At 37.2% G+C, this 23,131-nt stretch overlaps 1 protein-coding gene across 3 annotated transcripts in view; it reads left to right on the forward strand.

Annotated features, from left to right (window-relative positions):
* LOC131547141 (diacylglycerol kinase beta) overlaps positions 1 to 23,131 on the forward strand; it is a 145,478-nt gene that overhangs the window by 116,684 nt on the left and 5,663 nt on the right. For all 3 annotated transcript variants that reach the window (XM_058787486.1, XM_058787483.1, XM_058787484.1), the window contains 3 exons: positions 1,609 to 1,810; positions 21,707 to 21,827; positions 22,627 to 22,687. In XM_058787486.1, coding sequence (XP_058643469.1) covers positions 1,609 to 1,810; positions 21,707 to 21,827; positions 22,627 to 22,687 — 384 coding nt within the window. The remainder of the gene's footprint in view (positions 1 to 1,608; positions 1,811 to 21,706; positions 21,828 to 22,626; positions 22,688 to 23,131) is intronic.

Here is a 23,131-nt window from a genome sequence, read left to right on the forward strand (position 1 = left end):
TCTTGCATGAAGCCCCAGACCGAGGGAGATTGACAGTTATTTTGTTTTTCTTCCATTTGAGAATAATCGCACCAGCTGTTGTTACCTTCTCACCAAGCTGCTTGGCGATGGTCTTGTAGCCCATTCCAGGCTTGTGTAGGTCTGCAATCTTGTCCCTGCCATCCTTGGACAGCTCTTTGGTCTTGGCCATGGTGGAGAGTTTGGAATCTGATTGACTGATTCCTTCTGTGGACAGGTTGTCTTTTATACAACAAACTAAGGTTACGAGCCACTCCCTTTAAGAGAGTGCTCCTAATCTCAACTCCTTACCTGTATAAAAGACACCTGGGAGCCAGACGTTTTGCTGATTGATAGGGGATCAAATATTTATTTCACTCATAAAATGCAAATTAATTTATAACTTTTTTTTAAATGCGTTTTTCTGGATTTTTTTTGTTGTTGTTGTTGTTATTCTGTCTCTCACTATTAAAATAAACCTACCATTAAAAAATTATAGACTGATCATTCTTTGTCAATGGACAAATGTACAAAATCAGCAGGAGATCACATAATTTTTTCCCTCACTGTAACTTTGTATCATTGTATCTAATGGACTCTCTGAGGGCACAGCCCCCCTGAGGATGAAATCCTAGAACCTCCCCTGATGTACGTAATGAATGCAATGAGTTTCAATGACATTGAAGAGTATTTAACTCATATATTCTTTACTGAAGTGCTTGATATTTAATCCAGACATAGAAATTATAAGGTAGCAAAAACAAACCTCTTGTGAAAACCTTTCGGTTAGAAGAAGCACTCATCATTTTCAAAGAATTTTAGCTTGATTTGAGCCTAAATGTATGAGTGTTTATTTTTATTAGTACTGACTTTATAGTTATTATTAAAGCATAAACATGATTTTATTTTTCTGCATTCAGGTACAAAAAAGCTGTAATTGAATGCCTATTACTTGCATTAAAAAAGTTTTTTAAAAAATTACAATTGGCCACATGACCAACATAGCTGCTTAGTAAACTAACTTTGATCCAGACCGAAGAGGGTTATGTTTCACAACGGTTATGAAATTAGAAGAGCTATGAAAACATCAGTAGCTGACGAATTTGCTTTAGGAAAAAGAAAGTTTCTTTCTCCCACTCTTGTGTGGGATCTCACACGGATCGAGGCGTCTCATTATGTCGTAAACATGTCAGCATTTGTCTTTTGAAGTTTGTGTACTTTTCCACTGTACTGACGCCCTTGGTTTGATTCAGGGTGGTCTGTGACATCATACAATACTGTACAGCATTTCTATTTTTGGATCGCCCGCAGGCATTTTTAGACTCTCTCTCGTGTCTGGAATGTGATTGCTATTGATGCGCCACTCCTAATAGTAAAGTACATAAATGCAGTTTATAATGCTTTGTCACTCTTTTTATACAGTATACATTACCATTCAATATTTTGAGGTCATTTTAAATTTTTTGTAAAGATATGAATACTTTATTCTGCAAGGATGCATTCAATTGATCAGAAGTGACAGCAAAGACATTTATAATGTTAGAATAAAATAAAATATGGTCAACATAAAATTTTACAACATTTTGTTTTGTTTTTCTCTATCTGTCCCAGTGTGATGGCATCATTTTGGATCTCAGCAGCACGTCTCTGGAGGGTATCGCTGTGCTCAATATTCCCAGCATGCACGGGGGCTCCAACCTGTGGGGCGAGACCAAGAAAAGACGGAATTACAATCGCATGAGTAAGAAAGTGCCAGAGAGAATGACTGGCAGCACTGTCACCGATGCCAAGGAGCTCAAGTTTTGTGTGCAAGGTGAGTCAGACTCTAGGACATAAACGACTGAATTAGATCTGGGTTGCTCCTGAAATTTTCTTACAACCTACAAGTTTCTAAATATAGCAGAGACTAAACCAAAGCACGCACATCGACAGAAAAAAAATAGCAGAGGAATTATCCTTTTGCATTCGGTTGTTTTTTCTGGCTGTTTCATTGTAGTACATTTAAGTTCTGATGACGAAATTGACTGAAACCTCTGATTTCCTGCCACTTCTAATAAATTTCAAATTACTGGCCATCTTCAGTAGATCAGAACACCATGTGGAGCCGTTTCATATGCAGCTCTGACTCACAGCTGCTGTGGAGGAGCCGAAAGCTTTTAACCATTGCTAATGAGCAGGAATCTCTCCGGCTGCTCGTTACACTGATGTTCAGTCTCACTGTGTTTTGGGACTTCCTGCGTTCGTTTCCCAGAGTGTGAAGCGCTATTAGCAGTGCTAATCATCATTAAGGGATAGCGCTATCTGTGTCAGCGCCTCACTGAGAGTAGAGTACCAGCTTTTCCAGATCCCACACTAGAGGCTGGTGTCACCATCCTACTAAATGTCCTTCAGGGAGGGTAAGTCAGCACAAACGCCCTTGTGACGCCAGCCTCCGGGGCCCCGGCGTCACCATCAGCTGTCTCAGTCAGTGATCAGAGCTCAGATGTGACTGTGCCTCCCAAGGTCAGAGCAACAGCAGCTGTTTCAGGTGGCAGTGAATCAGCCTCCAGCTCCAGGCCTGTGTTTTGTCCAAAGGAAATGAAAATTCTGTCATCGTTTTCTCATAATGTATAATCATATATATTTCTTAAACATCCCAGGTGAAGGTAGCTGGTTATATATAAGACTGGCTCTAAACTGCACTCCAGATTTTATTTAGCATGCAAACAAGTTTTTTTTTACTAAGAAAATCTTCCTTTTATATTGTATGTCCTTGAATTGAGCTGTATTGTGGACACTGGTTCTGTAAAGGCTGAAAACCTCTTAGCTAAAATGCAGTGTCATGGTGTAGTGAGATTTAAAAAATGAAATTTTTTTTTTCTTTTTTTTTTAAAGAAGTCTCACCAAGACTCACTAAGACCAATCATTTATTTGATCAAAAATAAAGTAAAAAAAATAATATTTTGAAATATTATTACAATTTAAAAACTTTTTTTGGCTCACATTTAACAAAAACCCACCATCTCAACAAATTAGAATATGGTGACATGCCAATCAGCTAATTAACTCAGAACACCTGCAAAGATTTCCTGAGCCTTCAAAGTGGTCTCTCAGTTTGGTTCACTAGGCTACACAATCATGGGGAAGACTGCTGATCTGACAGTTGTCCAGAAGACAATCATTGACACCCTTCACAAGAGGGTAAGCCACAAACATTCATTGCCAAAGAAGCTGGCTGTTCACAGAGTGCTGTATCCAAGCATGTTAACAGAAAGTTGAGTGGAAGGAAAAAGTGTGGAAGAAAAAGATGCGCAACCAACCGAGAGAACCGCAGCCTTATGAGGATTGTCAAGCAAAATCGATTCAAGAATTTGGGTGAACTTCACAAGGAATGGACTGAGGCTGGGGTCAAGGCATCAAGAGCCACCACACACAGACGTGTCAAGGAATTTGGCTACAGTTGTCGTATTACTCCTTGTTAAGCCTCTCCTGAACCACAGACAACGTCAGAGGCGTCTTACCTGGGCTAAGGAGAAGAAGAACTGGACTGTTGCCCAGTGGTCCAAAGTCCTCTTTTCAACCAAGGTCCTGGAGTCTGGAGGAAGGGTGGAGAAGCTCATAGCCCAAGTTGCTTGAAGTCCAGTGTTAAGTTTCCACAGTCTGTGATGATTTGGGGTGCAATGTCATCTGCTGGTGTTGGTCCATTGTGTTTTTTTGAAAACCAAAATCACTGCACACGTTTACCAAGAAATTTTGGAGCACTTCATGCTTCCTTCTGCTGACCAGCTTTTTAAAGATGCTGATTTGATTTTCCAGCAGGATTTGGCACCTGCCCACACTGCCAAAAGCACCAAAAGTTGGTTAAATGACCATGGTGTTGGTGTGCTTGACTGGCCAGCAAACTCACCAGACCTGAACCCCATAGAGAATCTATGGGGTATTGTCAAGAAGAAAATGAGAAACGAGACCAAAAAATGCAGATGAGCTGAAGGCCACTGTCAAAGAAACCTGGGCTTCCACACCACCTCAGCAGTGCCACAAACTGATCACCTCCATGCCACGCCGAATTGAGGCAGTAATTAAAGCAAAAGGAGCCCCTACCAAGTATTGAGTACACATACAGTAAATGAACATACATTCCAGAAGGCCAACAATTCACTAAAAATGTTTTTTTTTATTGGTCTTATGAAGTATTCTGATTTGTTGGGTTTTTGTTAAATGTGAGCCAAAAACATCACAATTAAAAGAACCAAAGACTTAAACTACTTCAGTCTGTGTGCATTGAATTTATTTAATACACGAGTTTCACAATTTGAGTTGAATTACTGAAATAAATGAACTTTTCCACGACATTCAAATTTATTGAGATGCACCTGTGTGTGTATGTGTGTGTGTGTGTGTGTGTATATATATATATATATATATATATATATATATATATATATATATATATATATATATATATATATATATATATATATATATATATATATATATATATATATATATATATATGTGTGTGTGTGTGTATGTATGTATGTATGTGTATATATATATTTTAAAATGTAATTTATTGCTGAATTTTCAGCATCATTACTCCAGTCTTCAGTGTCACATGATCCTTCAGAAATTATTCTAATATGCTGATTTGGTGCTCAAGAAACATTTCTTCTTATTATAAATGTTAAAAACAGTTGTGCTGCCTAATATTTTTATGGATACTTTTTTTTCAGAATTTTTTGATGAACAGAAATTTAAAAAGAACAGCATTTGTTTGAATTAGAAATCTTTTGTAATATTATAAATGTCTTTACTGTCATTTTTTTTATCAAGGTTTACTTGATGAGTAAAAGTATTAATTTCTTTTAAAAATTATAATACTGACCCCAAACTCTTCAATGGTAGGACAAAAATATCTTTTATTTTTTTTTGTAATGGTGACTTTATGTCTTGTGTATTTTGTGTATATCAATGTGTCTTTATTCCTCATAATTGCAACCTCACAATACCTCTTAGTTCTCATTGTGACTCTTATCTCCCAATTGTGACTTTATATCTCAAAGTGTGACACATTTTCTTTTTAAACTTTTTTTATTTATATTTTTTACTCACAATTGCCTTTTTATTTGTACTATGAGGCAGAAACCTTCTTATGTAGGTGAAAACAGTGCTTTTGACATTATTTGCAGTAGTTCTTCTCTGCCTCATAAAATATATGTTATACATACTTTGATCAGCTTCATTCAGTGGGACTGGAGTGTGTGCGCGCGTGCGTGTGCAAAAGTATGCATGCTTAGAAAAACTGATATTTTCAAAATGGGGCCTCGCATTGCTTTCATAAATGGCCTTTTCTTTTAAGTCTACATGACCATTGTGTGGGCAGCAAGACCCTTGAGATGTTTTTGTTTTATGTTTTAGCTGACGTCAGTAAATGACAGCTGTGACCTACGAGAGCAGCGTCTTGAATTTGAAATGCCCTCTGATGTATGTAGGCACCTCTTGTCTTTTTTGACGACCTGCGTGTTCATCACCTGCTCCTACTCTCTCTCTCTTTGATCCGTTTCAGTTCTCTTCACATTTACAACTCTCCCGTCCCTCTCTCTGTGCTCTTCTGTACTCCACTGACTGAACTCACATGAATCCTGTTACCATGGAGACCCCCAGGCCCTCCTGAACTGAGGAACAGCGTAGGGATGGAAAGAGAATGAGCGTTTGGGAGGGAGGGAGAGTGGGCTGCTGTGAGCAGTGTGACTCATATCAGTAATCTTTAACTGGCCTTCAGGCACAAATACTCAACCAGCATTGCATACAGGAGAGGTCTGTAGCCACATCCCATCTAAAGTAACTGTGACCACTCTGTTAATTAGTTAGTTTTTTTTTTTTTTTTTTTCGAGTGCTACAGGGTTTCTGAAAGCTCACCGGTGATGTAGGTGATGCCAACTCGCTCTGCATGTTTAGATAGCACAGGTTCCACTCTGTGAAAATAGCTTGCTGTTTACAGCTGTAAGAGCATGACCTCATTTCCACCTCTCTATGGAGTGTATTTTGAGGTTTGTATGAATAGAGAATTCCTCTCACTCACTCCACGCAACAATTTCCACATGACTCAGGTCCTAATGGATGTCTGCATGTGACTGTTGCATTAGCAGGGATGTTGTTAGACTTCTAGCGCAGAATCTTTTCTGGATAGTCCAAAAATTGTAGAGCTGCACCAGGCTGGGAAGACTGAATCTGCAATAGGTAAGCATCTTGGTGTGAAGAAATCAACTGTGGGAGCAATTATTAGAAAATGGAAGACATACAAGACCACTGATAATCTCCCTCGATCTGGGGCTTCACGCAAGATCTCACCACGTGGGGTCAAAATGATCACAAGAACTGTGAGCAAAAATCCCAGAACCACACGGGGGGACCTAGTGAATGACCTGCAGAGAGCTGGGACCAAAGTAACAAAGGCTACCATCAGTAACACACTGCGCTGCCAGGGACTCAAATCCTGCAGTGCCAGACGTGTCCCCCTGCTTAAGCCAGTACATGTCCGGGCCCGTCTGAAGTTTGCTAGAGAGCATTTGGATGATCCAGACGAGGATTGGGAGAATGTCATATGGTCAGATGAAACTGAAATAGAACTTTTTGGTAAAAACTCAACTTGTCGTGTTTGGAGGAGAAAGAATGCTGAGTTGCATCCAAAGAACACCATATCTACTGTGAAGCATGGGGGTGGAAACATCATGCTTTGGGGCTGTTTTTCTGCAAAGGGACCAGGACGACTAATCCGTGTAAACGAAAGAATGAATGGGGCCATGTATCGTGAGATTCTGAGTGAAAACCTCCTTCCATCAGCAAGGGCATTGAAGATGAAACGTGGCTGGGTCTTTCAGCATGACAATGATCCCAAACACACCGCCCAGGCAACGAAGGAGTGGCTTCGTAAGAAGCATTTCAAGGTCCTGGAATGGCCTAGCCAGTCTCCAGATCTCAACCCCATCGAAAATCTTTGGAGGGAGTTGAAAGTCCGTGTTGCCCAGCGACAGCCCCAAAACATTACTGCTCTAGAGGAGATCTGCATGGAGGAATGGGCCAAAATACCAGCAACAGTGTGTGAAAACCTTGTGAAGACTTACAGAAAACGTTTGACCTCTGTCATTGCCAACAAAGGGTATATAACAAAGTATTGAGATGAAATTTTGTTATTGACCAAATACTTATTTTCCACCATAATTTGCAAATAAATTCTGTAAAAATCCTACAATGTGATTTTCTGGATTTTTTCTCATTTTGTCTCTCATAGTTGAGGTATACCTATGATGAAAATTACAGGCCTCTCTCATCTTTTTAAGTGGGAGAACTTGCACAATTGGTGGCTGACTAAATACTTTTTGCCCCACTGTGTATGTGTGTATATATGTGTATATATATATATATATATATATATATATATATATATATATATATATATAATATATAAAATGTATGTGTGTATATATGTATGTATCATTGTATTTTATTTATTTATTTATTTTTATTTTTGGTTGGTTTTTCTTTTCTAGAAAACCTTGATGGCGGCATTATTAGCCAAATTAAAAACCTTATTAAAAGTATTCATATTTGTTGGTAGCTTTGCTTTATGAAATGGCACTAATATTTTAGATTTGTTGTTTTTCCCTTGATCTGATGTTTAATATTTTATTTTTCTAGATTTTTTTCTCACTGTGTTTAGCAGCTTTAACAGTTAAAACAGTTGTGTAAAATTTATTAAAGTAATCAATTGCTATTTTTTTTTTTCCAAATATTTTCTCACTGTTCACATCAGAATATTTACTAATAAGAATAAAACAAATTTTCATGCTAAAGCTAAAATAAAAATGTCAATTTTTATAATACTAGTGTTGACTTTTACAAGGGACGGATAAAATATGCAGGTGCATCTCAATAAATTAGAATGTCGTGGAAAAGTTCATTTATTTCAGTAATTCAACTCAAATTGTGAAACTCGTGTATTAAATAAATTCAGTGCAAACAGACTGAAGTAGTTTAAGTCTTTGGTTCTTTTAATTGTGATGATTTTGGCTCACATTTAACAAAAACCCACCATCTCAACAAATTAGAATATGGTGACATGCCATTCAGCTAATTAACTCAAAACACCTGCAAAGATTTCCTGAGCCTTCAAAATGGTTTCAAAACCTTGATTTCCAAATGAAATGCAAAATTTACTTTCATCTGAAAAGAGGACTTTGGACCACTGAGCAACAGTCCAGTTCTTTTTCTCCACAGCCCAGGTAAGATGCTTCTGACGTTGTCTCTGGTTCAGAAGTGGCTTGGTAGCCCTTTTCCTGAAGACGTCTGAGCGTGGTGACTCTTGATGCACTGACTCCAGCTTCAGTTCACTCTTTGTGAAGCTCTCCCAAGTGTTTGAATCAGCTTAGCTTGATTGTATTCTCAAGCTTGCATTCATTCCTGTTGCTTGTGCACCTTTTCCTACCCAAATTCTTCCTTCCAGTCAACTTTGCATTTAATATGCTTTGATACAGCACTCTGTAAACAGCCACCCCTTTCAGTAATGACCTTCTTTGACTTTATGGAGGGCATCAATGTTCGTCTTCTGGACCATTGCCAAGTCAGCAGTCTTCCCCATTATTATGGTTTCAAAGAACAAGAGATACCCGGAATTTATACTGTAGGGATGGTCATTAATTGAAACTCAAATGTAAATATTCTAATATTTTGAGATACTGATTTTTGACTTTCATGATCTGTAAGCTCTAATCCTCAAAATTAAAACTTTTTTTTTATGTTTTACTTTACATGTAATGAATCTAAAATATATGAAAGTTTCACTTCTTGAAATAAGTTACAAGAAAAAAATTAATTTTTCACAACATTCTAATTTATTGAGATGCACCTGTAAGTGAGGAGAGTTCGGGAAATCATTTTTGCTACTATTATACATCATTTAAAAGTTTGGGCTCAGTGTGATTTTTAATGTTTTTGCTCAAGGAGGCTGCATTTATTCAATTAAAATACAATAAAAATTGTAATATTGTGAAATCGTATTAAATTTTACAAGACTGTTATGTCACATAATATGCTGATTTGATGCTGAAGAAACATTGCTTATAATCAATGTTGAAAACAGTTGTGCCGTTTAATATTTCTTTGGAAACCTTTTTTTAGGATTCAGGCTGAATAGAAGGTTTAAAAGAACAGCATTTATGTGAAATAGAAATCTTTTTTAACAATGTAAATTTCTTAACTGTCATTTCAATTTGAATTTAATGCATCCGCTCTAAATAAATGTATATAAAAATCTTACTGAACCCAGTCTTTCGAATGATAGTGTATTTTGTAGTCGTTACAAAGTACGCCTCAGTGAAGAGTTGTAGTTTTAACATTCTGTGTGCAACTAGATTCATATGATGATAATGAGTTAAACATAACTTGAAATTATGTGAAAATATGCAAAAGCTGTCTAATCACAATGCATGGCCATTTTGGCAGAAATTATGTCCATTCTTTCCATGTTTGTCTTTTTCAGGAATATCCGTATTCGTGTGGTAGACAGCATCTCCACATCTCTTATCTCAAATCGGCTGCTCCCTTTTCCTCCCTTTATTTCAGGGTCACAGAGGGACATTTTGTCCTTTCACCTGCTTCCCACACCCTTGAACTCTCCTCTTTCTTTCTCTTTATGGCTCGTACACAAGTCGCTCCACCCTTCCCACAGCGATCTTGCCACACACTGCCTGGTGCTGATGGCTATTTCAGGGCACTGGGGCCATTCATTGTTACATCCCACAAACAACAACGCACACATGCACAAAAACACACACACTCGGATCCTCGTAAACACAGAGCAAATGATTTGTGTTGTATTTCCTCACTCCCGTCGCACATGACAGAAATAGAAGTGAAACTCTCCACCCAAAGAGCATTGTGGGAACATGGTGACTCAGTGGACGAAAAGAAGGCTTTCCACTGTGGCTCGATTGGTGGCCAAAAAAGCCAATCGACAGCTTTGCTCTCGCTTTAGCAAGAGTGATGGACATTTGAAGAGTGGCTCTCACCCATCAGGGGTTCAAAATCATTGAAGATGTTTCTGGCCCGAGGGGCCCTTTCCCATGATCTGCGTCATGAGAGCTGTGATTGTTGGCCTGCTTTGTGAGAGGAGCTTTGTTTGTGAATGGCATGGGAACAGAGGTTGGGAGACTGGCGAGCTCTTTTGCATGCAGAACGCTAGTAAACGGACTGTGTGCAGGCAGAGCGCATCCGTACAGTGAGTGTGTGATAATGAGGAGAGCATGAGCAGTGTGGCAGACTATCGGTTGGGCTCTCGTTGAACAACACCCACCCCAATATGTGAGTCATGACAAGTTATGAAATGCCAAACAATGTAAAAATTAACACCTATCGTTCATTTGAGCTTGTCGTAGCGCTTCTGAAATGTCTGCCGCCGCGTGAGGCTGTTTTAAGACTTGTCACAATACTGACATAATGAGAACGCCTCAAATGAATAGAAGCATGGGAATCAAGTGTGTCACGAGGAGTATGTTGTGTAAGTAGAGCAGGGCTGAAGCTATAGCTGGTGTAGAGAACATGCTCGAGAAAAAATGAGCAGAGGAAATCTTAAGGAAAAAGTTCATAAGAATGTTCCTTAGTGCAGTTGTTGAAAAATTCTGACGACATTCCTCAAGAACCGTTTTTTTCTTAAAGCTGCAGTCAGAAACTTTTTGTGTTTAAAATTTATATAATAAGCGAGTATATGATGAATCCATTTTCCAAACCGTGTTTTTGGCTTATCCTGAATCACTACGGTACACCTATAATAAGTTTTTATATTCTGACTATTTTAGACTGGTTCTGGTAGGAACCGCTGCAGAGTAGCCCAGTATCTGCTAGCCCAGAAAAAAGTCTTACAGTTTAGAACAACTTGTGGGCAAGTAAATGATGACCCGAAATTTCATTTTTTGGTGAACTATCCATTTTAAGGAGCATTTTTGGATATTCTTAACTTTAAAGTGCTCATGAACTTCTTTTTTTAAATTATTTTGTACTGTTCTCTAAGGTCCACTTATAATGTTATCAAGATTTTTAACATCGTAATTTAGAAGTAAAAGGACATTTTCTGTCCTGTTTTGACCCCCTCATTAGAACGCTCTGTTTGAATAGGTGTGGCCGATTGTAGACTAGGAAGTAAACGCCCACTGCTATGATTGGCTAACAGTTGTGTATGTTTGACAGCCTATATCCTTCAAAGACGGACGCTACAATGATTTTGATTAAAACCGCATAAATACTCAGTACATATCGAACTGTAATAACAGACAGTGATCACATGATTCAAAAAAGTTACTCACACTTGTGTGTTGCAAAATTACTGTCGGATTCAATACAGTCTGCAAAGCATCATATTTTAGTTTCAATCTTTCTGAAAATCCTGCGTCGAAATGTGCCTTGTTTGTAAACAAATCCACGGTAAAATGAAGTGAACAAAGGAACAAGTTCTTACTGATGTGGTCATTAAAAAGAAAGTTAATTCACTCTTTACTAATGTTGGGATCAGAAGGAAGGCAATTCAAAGACTGTCTTTCCACAACTTGGCGCTACACAGCGTCTTGTTGTCTTTGGAGCCATCTGTATCATTTGGTTCCTGTGTAGACCTGCGTTTGCCTCTTGTTGTTCACACTACATGCCTGAATTGGTGGGCGGGGCTAAACAGGCAGCGATGTAGAGGCAGGCGTTAATCTTCTTCTCCTGAGGTGGTGTTTAGCCACACTATTATGTCATAGAGTGGCACATTCCACAACCTGGCCTTAATATAAGCTGTTTTTAGACCAACAAGAAAGTTTTGAGTTCTGAAACGTACAGGAGGTTTTTACAGTACAATGAGCTCTAAAATGTCAAAAGATCAAGGGAATTTTGATTTTTCAGTTCATGACCCCTCCAAGTAAGATGAAAATAGCGAATCTTTGTAAAATGTATGGTAAAAAAGTTTGCATAAGCGGAGCCGGAGAATAGAGCATTGAGTATGAAGAGCTTAATCATAAAATATGCTAGTTAGGAGTGAATGAGATCTCAGGGATGAAGTTTACCAGAGAAGAGTATGTAAGAAAGCTTTGGAATTAATCATGCAGTTGGAAATCTCACTGACAAAGTTTTATTGAGAAGAGATCATACAAAGAGTCTGAGAGTAAAGCATGGCAGAGAAGAAAGTCTCATTGTTTAAGTATGCCAGTAAAGGGCGCACAAGAAGATCTTGGGAATGAGGTATGCTGGAAAAGAGTTCAGAAGCCGCATTTCACAGTGCTTAAGTTCCGAGTGCAGGAATGCTCATTCTGAGTGAGTGTGAGCTGTAACACGGGCTGATACTGGGTGGATTGTGCTCTGTAAACACTGAGAGGTGGCTCTCATGCTCTGTCCATGTGCCAAGAGACCGTCCTCCCCCGCACCTCTACCACAGCTTCTGCAACCTCTCCAGCTCCTTCTGACCATCTGCCTTCACTTCTACCAGCCCAAGACACCAAAGGGACAGCACAGGCCAGAAACCACCAGAAACACAATAAATAAATCTCCTCTCCTCACCCGTGTGGAATCCAACAGACCCCTCACATAAGAAAAGTTCAGAAATGGAGAGTTTTCTGTCTTCTGACAGCTCCTTTCTAAACCCGTTTCATGGCTCTTTCTGCTTTTTTACTAATGGTATAGGCATCACAAAGCAGCTTTACAGGGTGTCGAGTCTCTTCTCCGGTCAGCAAGCGCAAGGTGACCGCAGGCAAAGTATGGTTGAAAGGATGGTTGTTAACGTGTGCAATGCACATTCAAGCGTCTGAACAGTGTGAGCTTCACATGCAGGTTAACTTCTTGCTGCTTTTTAATATGCGAGTGACTTTGAAAATGTCAGTGTTGAAGAGTACGCTGACCTCAGTAGTGTTCACTGACTGACTTGGTTAACTGAGAATGGGCTTGCAGTGAAGTAAATGGCAGTGAACGACTAAAGTTTGTCATTTTCTATGATAAACACGGTCAGTGAGGATCATGTAATTTGTTTAGATCACTGTCATTTGTTCTATATCTTCAACAAGACCCTGCTTAGCTGGGACTTAATATCCTCCACACAATGCATTCTGACACGGTTACATAAGAAGGCGTTTGTGAGCTATTCTTAGCACTGCCTCACTGTGATGCGCTGCCTGGAATAAGAAAGCCCAGACCTGACAGAGCGGGAAACATTCGTGTCGTGAGGAAAATAAGGCTCCCGTCAATTTTTTCCCCTCCCTCTCTTTATTATTATTTTATTTGCTGCTTTTGGGGTAACGAACAAGAGGCTGTGTGTTTGATAATAATACGTTTGCTCCATGAAACAAAAGACAAGGCTGACAGTAAATACACAGTTGAATATAGCATACAGCATATGGGAATATATTATTACTTGTCTTTTTACAGTGATTTACAGAATTTTCATAATAGCTGGTTGACTATATTTTGTTTAAAAAAAAATCCCAGCTATTAAAGCACACACTATGAAACACTAAGCAATGGTGCTTATACAGCAGATTGAGTTTGAATCTGGCTTGTAACCTTTCCTGATTCCCAGTCATCTCTATAAATTAAACATTTAAATGTAAATTTTTCATTTAAAAAAAAAAAGTATAGAAATTTGCGTATTTAATCGTTTATTTAGATGTGCGTTTTCCTTATTTTTACTTTTAGATTCATGCAATGCACACTAAAAGTTCATCTTTAAAACACTAATAATTGAATAACAGTCTTAGATTTAGTCTTTAGCTATTCTCAGAATGAATATCCTTTTTTTTTTTTGTACAGTACATTATAAATTTGTGATGCCTGAATTCATTGATTTTAGTTTAGTGTTTTTTGTTTTACATTTATTTAGATAAGTTAGAACAGAATTTTAAAGTCAGCCAATAATTAGAAATCAGCCTTTTAAAAAATTATATATGCACTGTGTTAAAAAGCTAGGGTTCGGTAAGATTTGTGATGTTTTTTAATGGAATCTCTTATGCTCATCAAGGCTGTATTATTTGATCAAAAATACAGAAAAAGAACAGTAATATTGTGATTTATTATTGCAATTTCTAATATTGGTTTCCTATTTTAATATACTTTAAAATATCATTTATTTCTGTGAATTTATTTTCTTTCTCTTTGATGAATAAAATGTTAAAATCAACAGCATTTATTCAAAATTTAAATCTTTTCTAACAGCATAAGTCTTTAGTATCACTTTCTGTTCGTTTAACAAATCCTTGCTGAATAAAAGTATTAATTTCTTTTAAAAAAAAGAAAGAAAAAAATTACTGACCCCAAATTTTTGAATATTGTAACACAAAATTTCTATTTTATTTAAATAGTACTTACATTTTATTTATCAAAGAATCCTGAAAAAAGTATCACAAGTCCCAAACAAAATATTAAGCAGCACAACAGTTTCCAACACTTATTATAAATCAGTATATTAGAATGATTTCTGAAGGATCATGTGACACGGAAGACTGGAGTAATGATGCTGAAAATTCAGCATTGCTTCACAGGAATAAATTATATTTTAAAGTATATTAAAATAGAAAACGGTTATTTTAAATTGCAATAATATTTCACAAAATATTACATATTACTTTTTTTTTCTTTTCTTTTTTTACATTTTTGATCAAATAGATAGATGAGCATAAACAACTTCTTTAAAAAACATTAAAAATCTTACTGAATGACGACCATTTGAATTTTGCAGAAATTGGGAAATTAGTGTTTACAGAGGTCTGTGAGTGCAGAGTCCATGCAGATCAGTGTGAGGCTGAATATTGTTGCAGTTTTGGGTGTTAGAGAGCCGTTTGTCACCCACGTCACTTCATAGTGTCAGTGCTGAAGTCCTAATCTGCCCTCTTTACATCCCTCTTTTCTTCTTACAGCTCTCAATCCTATTATTCTTTCTGGGAAAACTCCTGAGATGTATAGAGCTCAGGAAGCATCAAGATCTTTGACATGCTTGTCAAATAGTGGCATTGTGGAGGTGGATAAAGGATACCAGGCACAGATTTCTCTGTTGGGGCTCTTCATAGCCCTCCAAGCGAAGCATACGGTTTGTTCACCTCTCAGCAAACCTCTCCTGTCTGACCTTTCAGAGGAGGAGAGTCACAATATCCCCCGGCAAAGCTGCACAGTCAGGCAGGTTCAGACCTCTCCACTTCTCATCAATCAATAAATACTTTATAAACACTGGCAGGCAGCTTTTTCTTTTCAGCCAGGTCATGACTCAACAAAAGAGATTCACAGGTCGTACCACATGCTGAAATATATCACACAGCAGTATCAAGAGCCTTGAGGAAAAAAAGCCTGCTACAATTTTAATTTGCTAATCCCACTTTAAACATTCTCCTAACCAAGTAACTCTTCAGCTACATGTCAATTAACTGTCATTAGAGTATTAGTAGACTGATAGCTTTAGGGTTAGCTGATGAAGTTTTTAAGATTTGCGATGTAAAATCTTTAACAAAATGTGAAGAATATGCAATCCTTTTTACTTTCTCTTTGATGCAGGCCTCTGCTTAATTAAATGAATTGAAGCTCCGCACAGATGTCCTTGTTGAGCTAGTAGGCGTTCCTGGAGTGTACTAGCGCAGTTTAGAAGTTGGCCACGTTCACTGAGGACAAGTTTTGTGATATGTGCCGTGAAATTTGCTCTGTGAAATATTTAAACTTGACAGTGACTCACTGACTTATTCCCTGTGTAAATGCAATATTCACAGCTGCTGAATTTATTATCTTAACCTACACAATCAGTAACACTGAAATTCCTTTTCTTTGACTTTTCCTTTTCTTTGTGTAGTTTGTATGGTTCTGAGTGATTTCAAGAGATGTGACCTTTTATAATAAATGTTTCAAAAGTCTAGGTTAAATCTGGGGTTTGCTGTTAACACTAAGCAGGTTTCGGTGACACTTTACAACACGGTTTCATTTGTTAACATTAGTTAACAATAATATTTCATCTTTGTTGATGTGAATTTCAACATTTACTAATAAATTATCTTAATATTTAATGGTCCTGAGCTAAATACTGTAGCAAATTTCTGTAACACTTTAGTATAGGGTCCGTTCTCACTGTTAACTAGTTCCTATTATTAGTTCCCATATTGGCTGTTTATTAGTGCTTATAAAGCACATATTCAGCGTGACTATATTCTACATTCCTATACCTAAACTTAACAAACTACCTTAATAACTAATAATAAGCGGCAACTTAGAAGTTTATTGAAGCATAAGTCATAGTTAATGGTTTGTTAATAGAGAGAATTGGACCTTAAAATAAAGTGTGACCCAAATTTATTGCTCGTTGTTAATTAATGGTAGTTAATGCATGAACTATTGGAAGCTTATTGTAAAGTGTTGCCCAGATTTCTTTTTTTTTTTTCCTGAAAAAGAATTTGTACCACTGTACCACAATTTGTTACAATTCATAAAAAGTTCAATTTGTCAGTGCATTAAATTTCATGAATTAACAACAAACAATACTTTTTAAATCATTTTTAATAGGGCTGCACGATGTATCGTTGTTTCAGCATCGATATCGCAATGTGCACATCCGCGATAGTCACATCGCAGGATGTGCGATTTTTAGTATACTGATTGTTAAATTTATATTGATCGTTTTCGCGACAACTATCGCGTCGCGCTGTCTACACTGGACGCGACAAAGCGACCGTTGCAAATCCTTTGAACTTTGTGTCAGTACGTCATAAAAAGAACGAGGGATTTAAACAGGGATTTGCTGTGTCACGCCACATCCAGTGCAGACAGCATCACTGATTATAATGGGTTCTATTGTATTTTGTCACGCCGCTCGCGCCCGTTGTAGACACTGTGAGAGCCACTCAGATACACTGAATTCCGTTCACTTCCGTGTCTATTTGTGCCTGAAATGACACACAGGCGCGAAACTGTCAAAATGCATGTCTCTGCAAGTATCCTTGTAAACACAGTTGTTTATGGCTTAGGTGAAGGTAAACAAATGAGAAAGGAAATAGATGGTATATTGGTTCACAGCAGTTTAATGTTCCAAAGGCTTTCTGTGTCATGAATGTTAATCAAACAACAAAACTTTTGTAGCTTTAACACAGATTTATTAGATTTAGTTTATACAGTGAAGACTATACAGTGTTATTTACATTTTATTATTCAACCAGTATACCTGAATACTGTTAGACTTACCGGAAAAATATAAAGCACTGTTTATTTAATTTATATCTTTGTTCTATTATATTTATCTATGTTTGTAATTTGTTTATTTTTCTATTTACTGGCCTACAAATTCACCACAATCATTAATTTATTTTATATATATATACAAAATATCCCAATGTGAGTTTTTTCCAATATCCTGCAGCCTTAATTTTTAACATTTCAAGATGTATAAAAAACATTATTTTATCTGTTTATTCTTAAAATTAGATTAAGAAATGCTGTAAAAACTATTGTCCATGATACCCAATGCATTAACTAATGTTTACATGCTGAACTTTCATGTAAAGTTTTACCAAAATATTTTAGTATGATATCCATATTTGTCTTAATATTTTGACCTTTCATTGTAAACCAAAGTCAAACTCTGTCCGTTTCGGATGTTATTTCTGTCTGGTCAGCATCGCGTGTGACGTTTTATGGAGTCAAACTTGCATCATTGTCCTTGCGCAAGCCTCTATCTCATAAGACTAGAATAAGCCAGCCGACAGTTTCCTGCTGGGTTGCAAAAGTGTGTCTGTGTTCTGTCAGGTGACATTGTGAAATTATTAACAGTATTTACACTGTGTTAAACAACATACGTTCTCATCTAAACAAACCATTGCTGCCTGTCTGGATTCTAGGCAGCTGATGGAAGTAAACATAAGCTGTTTGCAGATGTGCCTTTAAGTACTTGTCACACATCAGAGACCTTTTTGTTAATGATAGACTCGATGAGCTTTGAATTTTATAGGCGGACCCAGCTTGAGTAAATTTGAAACATTTCTTTGACAGATGTGCTCTGTACATTTGGCTTGAACTGACGAGTAGTTCTAGGTTGTGTGATTGTTGTGCATCCATCCACTGAACAGCTAGTTAAAGCTTCCACTGATGGGTCAACTTTTAGAATGGATGGGGTGTGAAAGAGAAGAGAGATTTTTATTATATGGCTTTTTGGATTGCAGTGTAGTAGTATGCATGCCTCATTTTCTTGAGAATGAATTCTCAGTCTTTGATATACCTTTAGTAAACTCTCATTTTAATTGCTTCTGTTTTGCAAATAAAGATGGACATAGGACTAAGTTCTTAGAACATGTCAGCATTTTTAACAGAAGTCTCAGATTGGTAACACGCTGGTAACATATGAACCCATATGTTCCTGCAAGAACTCAAAATACTGTCAACAGTTCTTCCAGGAACCTTCCAAGAATCATCAAAGAAACGACTTTGAGGATTTTTGTACATTGAATGAAATCCAAAATAAAATATTGGATAAAAAAACTTTATGCAATTAAAACTAAACTTGAAATAAAAATCAATTAAACCTAAATAGTAATTTAATTTATTTATTTTTTTTAAATGACAAAAGCACAAAAAATTACTAAAAACAGGGTTCCTATGGGGTTTGAAAAAGTATGGAATTTGATTTAAGTGTTTTCCAGGTCTGGAAAAGTATTTGTGTTTCCAGACTTTTGCCCCTATTTATTAATTTTTTTATAATAGAAAATTAAGAATTTAATTAATAAAAATGTATTGTGCAAGACGTCAAAGTCAAAATACGACTGAATGAATTCAAGGTGCTCTTTTTCATTATGCAAAATGCAGGTTATAAGCATTTTGGGTTTCTTCTTACAATATTCTTATCACCATATTACATAGCCTCAAGGACTTTTGCAAAAAAAAATTATATACAGACTTTTATGTGCGCACGATACTTAGCATATAGGACAATGTACGCTGAGCCACCATATTGTGCCATCAGCCCATTTCGCAGTATTTTTTTTTTTTTGGCCACCGCAGAGTATGGATTAAAGAGACCTAAGACCTTGAAATATGGCGTACTGCCCTAACGAAAGCCAAATTGTAAACACTTTTTTTTTTTTTTTTTTTTTACAGTACCAGTCTTTTTTATAAACCCTTGAACTTGGCAAATTTTATGCCATCAGCTCAATTTGTGTCATGGTTTCTGTGCCACCATGGAGGATGTGTTAAATTGGACATTAGGCCTTGATTATTAGCGGTACTACCATAAGAAAAGCCAAATTTGAGCAAGTAGATTTCTATTACTTCATGTGCATCCATGCTCTTGTTTTATTTTTGTTTCGTTTGGCAGTGATGCACAAAGGAAATAGGTTATATAAAATTAGAAACTGTAATGCGTAAGCATGCAAAAAGTTAGCAAAAAGGTTTCTTGTGTGCATGTAAACATCTGTTTTTATTATTATTATTATTATTATTATTATTATTTATTTTAGGGGCTCTGTATGTTAATGTCACTTCGAGAAAATCAATGAAAAAAAACCCTGATAAAATAAAAATATTTACAGATGACTGTACTATATACCAAATAAAATGCTGAAAATAATGCTCTATGAACCATTTATGTGAAATATGTGACCCTGGAGCACAAAACCAGTCAGAAGTTGCTCAGGTATATTTGTAGCAATAGTCAACAATACATTGTATGGGTCAAAATTATCGATTTTTCTTTTATGCCAAAAATCACTAGGATGTTAAGTAAGGATCATGTTCCATGAAGATATTTTGTACATTTTCTACCGTAAATATATAAAAACTTAACTTAATTTTTGATTAGTAATATGCATTGCTAAGAACTTCATTTGGACAACTTTAAAGGCAATTTTCTCAAATAGTTGTATCTCAGCCAAATATTGTCCTATCCTAACAAACCATACATCAATGGAAAGCTTATTTATTCAGCTTTCATGTGATGTATAAATGACTGGGTTTGTGGTCCAGGGTCACATGTGGTCTGAAAATCTACTGGAAATTTGAGTCTGGAAAAGTATGGAATTTTGAAATGGAAAATGTGTAGGAACCCTGTAAAAATTCAAATGAAATCTGAAAATATATATTTTTAAACAAAATAGTATATAAATAATTCTAAAATAGCACTGGATATGTGTGTTCCATTATCAGCTCTAGATTCTGCATTCACACATTGAGATGAAGTTTCATGTAATACCCACTTCTTCGTGTACTAATTTGATTGCATTGGCTCTTGAATAATGATTCACAGAAGAAGGCTTTTTTTAAAATAAAGAGGCTTTTATAAATCACTCATTCAGTAGGCCTGATTCTCCTACTCTGCAACAGACTTATAATCAGTTCCCCTGTGTGTGGGGGGGTTGGTATTTGTGGTTTATGGGGACACAAATTTGTTTAATGACATGGGTATGACAGAGGTATTACAATTTGAAGGTGGTTTATGAGGACACTGCCTATGTCCCCGTAATTCAAAAAGCTTAAAAAAAACATACTAAATGGTGTTTGTTTGAAAATCTAAAAATGCAGAAAGTCTCCTGTAAGGGGTAGGGTTAGGAGTAGGGTTGATGTAGGGCAATAGCACATACAGTTTGTACAGTATAAAAACCATTACGCCTGTGGAGAGTCCCCGTAAACCACAAATACCAACGTGTGTGTGTGTGTGTGTGTGTGTGTGTGTGGATGGATGGATAGGACACTTGCTGCCATGACCCTGTTGTGTGTGCTAGTGTGAGGTGAGAGAAAGTTAATGAGTGAGTAAAGGGATAACAATGTTCCACAAGCATTTACTAAAGCTTAGCTTGCTAGTAGGCTTAACCACTGACCTCAATGCCTTTTCCCCTGTTGGTCTATGCTCATTTTCTCTCATACTACCAGCTGAATTTCGTTTTACTTTGTGGTTTTTAAAATGCAATTTAGATTCACCTGTATGATTTTACTATTCTTTCTTTGCCATAATAAAAACATATCTCTTTTATCGCAGTTGTTTATCCTAGACAGCAATGAGGCAGAATTGAGAATACATTGCAGCTTTTCCCCACATCTTATGGTTATCATATTGTTTAGTCCCCCACCATTCTCAGCATGTTTCTCTTTTTGAAAGAGGTCTTAAAGAGTTAGTTACTCAAAAATGGAAATTCAGTTTACTCCCCCTCATGTTCCAAGCCTGTATGACTTTTTGATCTTTGAAACACAAATTAAGACATTTTTAATGAAACCTTAGAGGATTTTGTCTCTACTGAAAGGCCACACAACATAAAGAGATCGTGAAAAAAATCCTTTGGAATGCTGTTTAATCCAAGTCTTCAAAAAAGATGCAATCACATTTTCTGATGAACAAATTTAATTTAGTTAACACACAAACATTGATCAGCGCACATATTTTAAGCAGATCATATGATAAATGAAAGGACAAACATGCTTGCTTGATGTCAGTGAAGTATGGTGGAGCTGAAACGACAGAATTTTCATTTTTAGGTGAACTTTACATTTAATGGCATCACAAACTGTGCTCTCAAAATATGCAATGAAAAGATTTTATTATGAATTTGTCATCAGGTTCTTAAAAGACCATAACATCCAAGTTAACTAATAATAAGTCATTTCTTCTCCATTTAGTTCTCCTAAGGAATTTTAGGAAAAAGTATCTGAGAAAAAGTTGATGTCTAAATGAAACATGAATCTATTTGTCTTTTCTTCTCTGGCAAAACAGATCTGAGTGATCAGCTTCTGGAGGTGGTGGGTTTGGAGGGAGCCATCGAGATGGGTCAGATCTACACAGGTCTCAAGAGCGCTGGGCGGCGTCTTGCACAGTGTTCCAGTGTCACCATCAGGTCAGCAGTTCATGCCTGTCCACATACACATTGACTAAAAGTTCAGTATTTGTCCAACTCATAGGCAAACACTTGCGTCCATGGCTCTGAAACATCTCTCTTCCCCTTCCCCCTCAGCAGGACGTCCTCTCTTGGCCAATGCAGCTAGTAAATCAGACCTTTGACCTGCTGTCACTTGCTTTGCCAGCAGCTCTAACATTCTGGACTCGCTCGTACTGTTGAATAATGATGTTTGTAGCATGTCTAAACACACACTGCTCAGTCCTGACGTATGCTAATGAACCAGTGGAGACTCATCACTTCTGAGGTGCTAGTTCTCAAGTTTGTGTTGCCCCGGCCTGCTTCGCTCCATTAAACACTCATAATGACCCTAACAGTTAGTTCTGAATTGAAGCGAGGTGGTTATTCACAATTTTCGCTGCCGTTTCCTCACCTGTACACAGGGTCGTTCTGCCCACAACCTAATACTTTCCGTAATAGGCATTAATAGCCCATTCATCATTGTCGTTCTCCCATGCTGTGTTGCTTTAACTTGTAGTGGCCCTGCTGAAAAGACTAAACTAACTTTTTGTAACTGTGTGTATGTGGGAATGGAGGTGCTGAACTGTGTGAGTGTGTTAGTTTAGAGAGTAAGGGGCCCGGCTGGGAATGGGGCTGTGGGAACAAAGAGCACAGTGTTCAGAGCTGTCTAGGAAAAGTGTTGTATAGGAGCCTCGTGCCCGCGATCTGCCTGGTCAGTGACCTGACCCGTAACAGTTCTGTCTTTTTTTTCCCTCTGTCCTTGTCTCTCTGTCCACAGGACGTCCCGTCTGCTGCCCATGCAGATTGATGGAGAACCATGGATGCAGCCTCCATGCACGGTCAGCTCATTTGATTTTGCATTCATTAAAAAATTTTATGTAAATATCTGAGAAACAGACTCTTTCATGACCCATACCAGCCAATCCAACACTGTAATTAAACAAGACAAGACATTTCACTAATGTGACTGCACCTTAAAGGGATAGTTCACCCAGAAATGAAAATTACCCCATGATTTACTCACCCTCAAGCCATCCTAGGTGTATATGACTTTCTTTTTTCAGACAAGTACAATCTGAGTTATATTAACAAGTTTTATAATGACAGTGAATGGGGGTCAGGAATTTGAGGTCCAATAAAATGCATCCATCCATCATAAAAAGTGCTCCACGCAGCTCTGGAGAGTTAATAAAGGCCTTCTAAAGCGAATCAATGTATTTGGGTAAGAAAAATATCCACATTTAAAACTTTATAAACGATAATCTCTAGCTTCCGCTAACTGT

Source organism: Onychostoma macrolepis, chromosome 09, assembly GCF_012432095.1.
Source record: "Onychostoma macrolepis isolate SWU-2019 chromosome 09, ASM1243209v1, whole genome shotgun sequence".
Taxonomy (NCBI): Eukaryota; Metazoa; Chordata; class Actinopteri; order Cypriniformes; family Cyprinidae; genus Onychostoma; species Onychostoma macrolepis.